General features: G+C 54.5%; 1 protein-coding gene across 1 annotated transcript in view; it reads left to right on the top strand.

Annotated features, from left to right (window-relative positions):
- Window positions 1-8,612, top strand: part of LOC113211905 (hemicentin-2-like) — a 90,076-nt gene that overhangs the window by 31,189 nt on the left and 50,275 nt on the right. The window contains exon 2 of the mRNA XM_052263964.1: window positions 6,973-7,515. Coding sequence (XP_052119924.1) covers window positions 7,137-7,515 — 379 coding nt within the window. The 5' untranslated portion in view covers window positions 6,973-7,136. The remainder of the gene's footprint in view (window positions 1-6,972; window positions 7,516-8,612) is intronic.

The raw sequence follows: 8,612 nt of genomic DNA, 5'->3' as shown, positions 1-8,612 counted from the left end.
GGGGGGGGAGGCTGCCCCGCCTGATAATATGTCATCAACAGGTGCAACCATCAATCAGTGCATCAGGGCTGAGGGCGCACCGCCGCGGGTCGCAGCCGCTCCAAAACAAGCCTGATATTGCGATGGGCTGCAGTTTGCGCCTCGTCCGGCGGGCAAGTTCGGGACGAGCGGCGGCGCCACGCGAGGATGAGAAGTAATAATGATGGTGAAAACTAAAATGTGGCAGCCGCGTCGGGATGATGAATGCAGGGGACGTCATAAAGGTGTTTTAAACCTGCAGCCGCCGCCGGCCGCGCATCGGCAGGCGAGTAATATGCAGCCCGATGCGCTTTTAGACGTCGGCCATTAACGTGCCGGGCCGTACGCCCCAGTAGTCACATTTTTATACACACACATTCATATGTATTCATTGCTCTTCCCTTACGTTTAGAAATTTTCATTTTTCTTCATCGCGATTGCTCTTCCCCTTCTGTTCGTATTCACTGGCATTGTGAAGCTTTTTGTTTCTTTCCGCCAAACAAAATATTTCATCCTTGACCTTTACTCAAGCGCACACCACGCTTCGCTCACGTCCGTAGTGATACAACTGATATAAAGTCTTGAGGACGTCACACGGCCGGTCAGTCAGCAATGTGCACAGCAAGCAGCCACCTCGCAACCTCTGTACTTTACAACAGTCTCTACTAATCCAAACGCGCTGCCAGGCGAGGTGGCGGTGGCAATCATCAAGTGCATCGTTGTGTCATATTGAACAGTTTACTGATAAATTACACTCTTAGCTCCTCACAAGCAGTAGTAGTACGACGAAGGGTTGGGTTTGTAATGTACAAAGAAACTGTTTGCAAAAGTTTTTGAAGCGCCAATATTACAAACTCCTCTTTTTCATAGTCTGAACAGCTGCGGTTTGTTACACAAAACGGGCGTCTAGCCAAGTTCGGGAATTTAATTGTATAACAAAGGCTTCAAATCATTTTTGCGTTTTGAAGATCAGTTATTCCTTCGAAACTTAGTGTAAGTCTTAACCGGCCACTTCTGTAAGTCTGTAACTGGAAGTAAGAAAGTTTTTGACGATAGTTTTAGTGTAAATGTTTGGTCACTTTGCTGTTTTGAGGTTTCACAACACCTTACATTTTACCCATTTTACATGTTTGGGAACGTGAAAGGTTGTCCTTTTTGCATGTGGCCGAACAGGGATGCCGTGTCAAACGAATCCGAGGTGTTCCTCAATTGAATTCGCCACATTATCTCGTTTGCCGTAAAGCGCCGTGACCATGACCCTGACCCGCGGCCTGTCCGCCCGCAGCCCGCCTCGCCGGCCGGAGTAGTGGTCAGACTGGATGCTGGAGGAGGTTCCGAGCTGGACCCGGGAGGCTGGGCGGTGCGAGCTGTGGCAGGACCTCTGGCCCGGGACATTCTGGACTGAGACCCCAATCCAATGATGAGTGCTCTTTTGCTCCTTTGCCACCCACCCACAGTGCGGCGGACAGCGACAGCCAGGCACTGCGCGACAGCCCGCAGCCCGGTCAAAGACGACACAGTGAAGCTGAAGGTGGCTCATGAAGTCACCTTACAGATTTCTTTAGTTTATTGCCAGGGACACGAGTTATTACACATTTCGCACATACGTGCTTTAAGCATTCAGTTCTGAGTAGGACACGTATTATCTTTTTCATATGCGCGTACCTTTTCCGCGTTTCCACTCTGCAGTCATTCACGGCGGCAGGCCCATTGTGCCTCGCTCCCGAGCATGACGCAACCGCGAGGAAGGCTGGCCATCACAGTGTCGTCTTCAGGGAAGCGGGTCCGCCGTGTAGGACATCAGGGAAAACCTTCTCGAGCGCGCGGTGGTGGTGGTAGGGGGGGGGGGCGCATAGGAAGCGAGGCGGGCGGGCCGCAATTAAGTTGATGCACCCGCCTTCACGTTTCAGACAATGTTGCGCGTGATTGTGGCGAGAGGATCTCTGTGTCCGCAAGCAATGGCGGACTCGTGCGTGGTCGTGCGGCGGGATACGATTGTGGCGGAGCGATCTGTGTCCGCTAGCAAGGGCGAACGCGTGAGTGGTCGAGGGGCGGGCTGCGGCAGCGGCAGCGCGCAGAGCGGAACTCAAAGGAAAGCGAAAGGATAACGAAGGGGCGCACAGACCTTATTATTACCCACAAAGCTTTCCGTAATTCACTTAATTTTCAAGTTTTCGGGGACCATTGTGCAGCCGGGGCGAACAAAAAGAACCGGCGCGCCGATTTGTATTCCCGCGGCCCCGGGTCGGAAGGGAAGGCCGAGCCGAGGCGCCGCGCGGCGCTCGGACCCGCAAAAACACTGAAACTGTGTGGAGTGTTGCATTAAACATTCAACGGTTCGCGCTATAAATTTTTTATTAGTACTAATTGGTCTGCCAGGGGAGGGTGATGGCGGTGGTTGGCCGACCACCGCGCTGCCTGGAGCTGCAAGGAAATGATTAAAAGTGGCGCAAATCGAAGGGGTGCCCCCCGCTCGGCTCTGGGGCCACTCTGGGCGCTGGGCGAGGCGCGCTGGGTGGGGTCGTCTTGGATGAAATAAGCCCGGGTGGGCCGGCACGCGCGGCGGGTACGGCACGCGCGCCGGGTACGACGCTCGCGGCTCTAAACTACGAGAGCTGAGGGATGTTTAGCACGTGCGAATCGTATGTATGTCACTCGGCTGCGTAACGGCCCGACTGTATGCTGCATCTAAATGCCGACAACACTTGCGAAGCATGGACGCCGCGCCGCACCGCCCGTGAGGTGGTAAGGAGCCCCGCCACCCCTTCTCGCCGCCGAAGTGCAGTCCCAGCCGCCCAGCCTCATCCCCTTCAGATCCCTCCAGCATCCCCCCAATAGGCTCAGCAGGCCTGAGCTGAAAGCTTTGGATAACCAGCTTGGCCTTCTCTCGGGCCGAGTTTGTGTGTGTGTGCGTGCATGCGTGTGTGATAGTGGCGAGACAGGAGATGCCGTTAGGGGCGAAATATAAAGAGCGTCTTTTTGCATTGGCATATGAACCCATTCGCGCTGTAGATAAGCCAAACAATTGCTCATATCGTGGAAAAGAAGTAGAGATGACGCCACGCCTGTTTTTACGTTTCAGAATCACACGTTACGTTAAACTACCTGCCCACAGTCCCCGTACTGTTTTTAGTCACAATGTACCGCACATGTGCGGGGCGCCCACTCGATCGTCACTGACCACAGTACCCCGGTCGAGTAAGCAAACCACTCGCGCGCTTTAACTGGAATAACAAAGTCGTGCTTCAAAAAAAAAAAAAAAAAAAATCAAGGAGGGTTTAGAACCTTTCCAAGTTTTGCATTTTCAACATTTATGGCTCAATAAGCATCAAATCAAACTCAATTTCTTTTTGTTTTTGCGGTCCGACAAACAGCATAAAGAACCTTCCTGAAACGGATCTGTTATCTGTTATTTAGTATCTGTTATTTCTCTTAAGGTGATACAGCCAGTGTTGAACGGCGCGCTCGGAGATAGGACAATGTTGAATGTCGCGCAAAGAGATCAGACAGTGTTGAGCGGCGCGCTAGGAGATCGGGCAGTGTTGAATGTCGCGCAAAGAGATCCACGACAGTGTTCGTTGGGCGCGTCGCGGTATTTGAAAAAGTGCTTGGTCCATTTTGGAACACCATGTATGAGCACTGTTAAAAATAACCGTCACCTAACGATTTACTGCCTTATTGACACTCCTGTAATGTAACAGAAATGTTGTTTTCATTTGAACACTCTCAAAAATTGTGATATTTGGCCCATGGTGGCCCACAACACAAACTACTACGTATTACTTTGCTGTACATTTACAGGAAAAGAGAGGTTAATTTTGTTAGCAGCACATTTCGTTCCAAAACAGGACAGTCGTATTATTACAATTTTTGTTTTACAGGATCAAAACAAAGTTACTGCTTTTGGTCCGACATTTTCATTAACGCTGCTTTTTTACAGTAAGGCCTGTAAAAATACAGTATATGCTGCTAACAAAATTAATCACATTTTTGCTGTAAATTTACAGCAATTTTTTTAGAGGGCTAGCCCTCTTCTAAAACTCACGCGCAGCGAGAAAAGTGTGATTTTGATTTATTTTATTTTTTTGAAAACCGCCAACAGTGGTGTGTGTTGTGCCTGCGTCTACCCCTGTCCCGCCCGCCCCAACCGTGCCAATCGTAAAGCCCACCAGGGAGCTATCCCTTATCGGTGAGTACCCTCTTCATTCCCACCACGAGACGCGGTGCTCGTGTGAGTGTGTGTGTGTGCAGTGCCCGGAGGTTGCTTTTGACCCCGTTTCGTTGTTTCCAAGTAGCGGCCGGGCGTAACGACGTAACGGACTGCCGTAAGACTGGGGCCGGGTGTAGATCTCTAATTCACGGCGACTTTTGTGGATCCTTTTAAAAGGGTCCGGTGGTTTGGTGTTGCTGCCTCTGCGTCGGAAGGGAAAGAGAACGCGCGCCGAACCCAAAGTAACAGGGGGAAAGGCGGTGGTGGGGGTGCGACTCCATAAAGCTTAGTGGCATGGCCAGCGGCTTCACTGCAAACCAAACATTTGCTAGATTGTCCTTGGGAGAAAACATCAGCCACAGCCACCTTTGCTAATTTTTAGCTGTCCTATAGAAAATGCACAAGCTAGTTCGGCAACAACGCAAACGCAATATCTTTGATGTCCTTTTCTGGAGCCTGATGAGCGATTGTATCAGCGATTTTAATTTATCCTTCTCTCATGCGAACGCGTCGTGGTCTTTCCCCACAGGCTCAAAGAAAATCGTGGATACGCCCCTAGTTGCGTCTTAGATGAAAGGGGACAGAAATAATAAACAAAACAATGAAAATCGAATTCCCCAAAACTCCCGAATCCCTTCAAAATCTCCGCTGGAGGCTGTGTATGCACCCCCCCCCCTTTTAAAGCCGTTTCCACTTCTTTTTTTGCCGGGGTGCTCCTCCCCTTGTCTGAGCGAGCCTTGCTTGTTGATCGAGGGGGATGGGCTGTTGACCCGTGCAGCTCGTGGCACCGGGAGGACTAGAAGAGAAAGGGGAGAACGGTGTGCCAGGCTGCACGGACCAGGAAACAACCAGCACGTACCCTGGGCCTCGCCGGCCATGGCAGGCATCTGTGCAAGCAGTGCAAAAGTACAAGCCCACGCCGATGCAAGGAGATGCTATATTTATGCAAGAATCCACGTGCTTTTTGTGTATAGAACGCTTCATTGTTGTCTCACCGCATCGAAACTTTCAGTATCGGAAAAGAGTGGCGATCTACTTGAATTGCTGCGTGCAACCTCTTTCCTCGCTCGGCGAGCGCAAGGCGCAAGGGGTGGCGCGCCTGCCGGGGCCTGCCCACTCGCAAATCCGTTCTGCTGCTCTTCGCGCTGCTCCGCTTCGACCTCATGAATACATGGGGGAATAGCAGCTGGGGGGCCTCGCCGCCGCGCATCGTGTGTGACTGCGGGTGATAAACGGGGTTGTTATCCAAGGGCCGGGCCCGGCCGGCCGGCGGCAAAGCAAGAAATATTAATCGCGGTGATCAATCCCGAGGGACGCGGGCGCGGGGCTAATCACAAGGAGGAGGGGGAGGGGAAGTAAGGCTCGGCCGTGGCTGAGGCCGTGGCAGTGGCGGGAATGGGCGGGGAAAAAAAGGGCAGAGGATGTCCCCCTTACCCGTTGCATTTGCTGGCGCTGCTCTTCCTGGGAGAGAGGGAGGGTGGAGGTACCGTCCGACAGAGAGAGAGAGAGAGCGCTCGAGCGAGAGAGAGCTAGAGGGCTAGGGAGAGCCGGAGAGGAGGATCCAGCCGATACCATTGCCACGACGTGGTGGCGGGTCAATTATTTCCAGATTGGAGGCGAGACCCGCGGGGCCGCCGCACCCCACGGGGTGGCTTGTGGTGTTTGCCAGTTTAAGTCGCTGTCAATGGGAGTGTAGTACTTGGGGAGGATCGGGTCGAGTTGGGTCTGGCCGGGGATAGATTCGGCACACCTCAGTGCATGGGATCGGACCGCTGCTTGTCGCATGGGTCGATGGGCTGTGATGGCGTGGGTGATGGGTGAGCGCTACGAAATATAGCTAAGAACCCGTCTAGACGGGAGAAGTGGGTTACATTACACAATTAATTTTTAATTCAAGGAACATCAGCTTCTTGCGACGTTGACGCGTCAAAGTAGGCCCTGAAGCTTTTCCCCTCCCCCTTCCCTACTCCTGCCGACCGCCCCCTAACTCGCACACATCAACCCCTCCCACTCGACCCGACGGTTTTTGGCTGATTGTTGCGATAGTGGGGGTGGGCCGCCGCAGCGGTTCAGCTGACCCCCCCTGACGAGTTTAAATCCTCCCGCCATCGAGATAGAAGCGCGCTCTGTTTGCGTTGTCCGGTCGCAGTACCAACGTCTAGGCGATCACGCACCGCCCTATTTTGCCCCACCCTTCATTCTGACCCTTGCCCCTTACCCGCCTACTTGTGCAGTTGGCCCTCAACCTCTTGGCTCAGTCTTCCTAACCCTTTTGCCCCCTCCCCCCCACTTCTCTCTACCCTCCACACGTTCGTTAACCCCCCTTTCCCCCTTTCCGCCCCCTCGACTCGCGTCTTTCGATGCTCTCCGACAAGGCATAACTTTCGTTTCAACAAACTTGGCCAGTGCCGGGGGCGGCAAGTGCACAACTTGGAACAATTTGCTGGCCGGGGGCGCCACTGGCGCCACTAGCGCCACTAGCGCCACTAGCGCCACTAGCGCCGGCGCGCGGCCGATTAGTGAACCCTAATCCAGCGCGTCCGTCCATCTCGATACGGAGCCCGAGAGAGAGCCGCGCCAACCTCCACCGGCGAATAACTGCCGTGCAAATAAGACGCCAAAGTTTTGTGCGTGTCGTCGTGCGGATAAGGGGGCGTGGCTGCGCGCCGGGGACGACGTAATCTTTCTAGGCTAGGTAACACGGCGCGAATTTATAGTGAGTCGAGTTTATCTCCGTGTTCCAGGAATGCGCCGCCCATGGCCCACGGCCGCCCGGCCGAGAATGTGCCCCGGGGCCGACCGTCCACCACCGGGGCGTTCCGGGGCGTTCCAGCGGCAGCAGGCCGCACCACCGCGGCCGCCGCTCGGGCGCACCACCGAGGCGTTCCGCTGCTGCCGCAGCTGATGGATGCCCGCCGCAGTGCAGCTGCCGCCGCTGCATGCAGCCCCCGGGCGCCGGGCCGCCGCCGGGCTGCAGCGCGCGCCTGACTCCCGCGGCCCGGGCCCGGGCCCGCCTCCAGCCCGGGATGAATGTGATTGCGCTCTGCGGCCGGGGATGACGGATCGCGCGCCGGCGGTGCTGCCGCTGCTGCCGCGCGCCCACCACCACGTGACGCAGGTGCCCCCGCACCGGAAGCGGCTCCGCGACAGGACCAAAGTAGTACCCGGGTGGACACTAGGAATCGCGCTGCTGATGCTGCTGCTGCTGCCGCTGGCCCGCGCGGCGGGCGGGATATCGGCGGCAGTCCCTCGGGACCCCAGGGACCTCTCGGAACTCGACGAACCAGGTCAGTAACTCACTTTTTGCTTGTTGTGGAGACGTGGAGTGGACCGTGGACCCGGGCGCGCGGCGCGCTGTCCGGACACCTCCAACCTCCCAACCTCCGGGGGAGCGCAGCGCCTCTTGTTAACAGACGCGAGGGGAGGAGGCGTTAGTAGCTACGGCACCTAGGACACACAGAAAAAGAATTTAGAAAAGGATGATATTTACATTTACGCAGATGCACTAAACGAGGAAGGACAAAAAAGAGCGGCTGAGAGAGGTATACTAGTTGTTATGAGCAGACTTATTTTTGATTAAGATCTACCCACTGCACCTGCACTCCTTCGTATTCTACTCTGTCAATTAAAAAAGTGTAAATTGTACACTTTAAACAAAGCGTACATAGCATGTTTGCTTCAATTATTGTGTACATGCCCATGTACACATCTTTTAAAGTGTACAAGTCATGTATACTAATGGTTGCATGTGAGTTTTTGCACAGCAGACATAGATAGGTATGTCCACTTTATTTAAAGTGTACAATGTACGTACACATTGGAATTGACAGACTAGCTGCTTACGCCCATACAGGGGAGGAGGGTAGTAAACCGAAGTTGGTCCATGCACGGCTAGTGTATGGCTAGGGATGGTTGAACCAGGGCGTGGTTCTATACCCCGGGATGAAGTACCACCGGTACACGAGCTCTAGGGCCAGAGTACCCCGGGGTACCCCAGCCATAGACGCACGTACCTTCTTTCGAGGTTCGCAGGTACAAGCACCATCCCTCGCATGCCCGGGGGAGGGGGAGAAGGCTCCCGGTCCCGTCCGGGGGGTCCAAAAACACTGCAGCACCTGGGCGGGTTGCCTATCCGCTGTAATGTGCCTTGCCGCAGAAGAGCGATCAGCGCGGGCAGCCGCAGAACAAGCCATAGACCCACGATGGGCTCAAGAATTGGGCCGAAAAATGGTCGAAAATGAGAAACAATTAAGTTGCACTCGACGTTATTATCCCGGTAATGAATTGTTTTCCCCGTTGATTGGTCGCACGGTCGGCGCCGCCGCTGGAGTCTCCTCCTTACTGGCTGCCGATTTCCAAATTAAAACGTCTGAGGGCCCAGCGG

This window comes from Frankliniella occidentalis, unplaced genomic scaffold (assembly GCF_000697945.3).
Source record: "Frankliniella occidentalis isolate FOCC.00 unplaced genomic scaffold, Focc_3.1 Scaffold15, whole genome shotgun sequence".
Taxonomy (NCBI): domain Eukaryota; kingdom Metazoa; phylum Arthropoda; class Insecta; order Thysanoptera; family Thripidae; genus Frankliniella; species Frankliniella occidentalis.
This window is presented reverse-complemented; position numbering and strand designations above follow the sequence as displayed.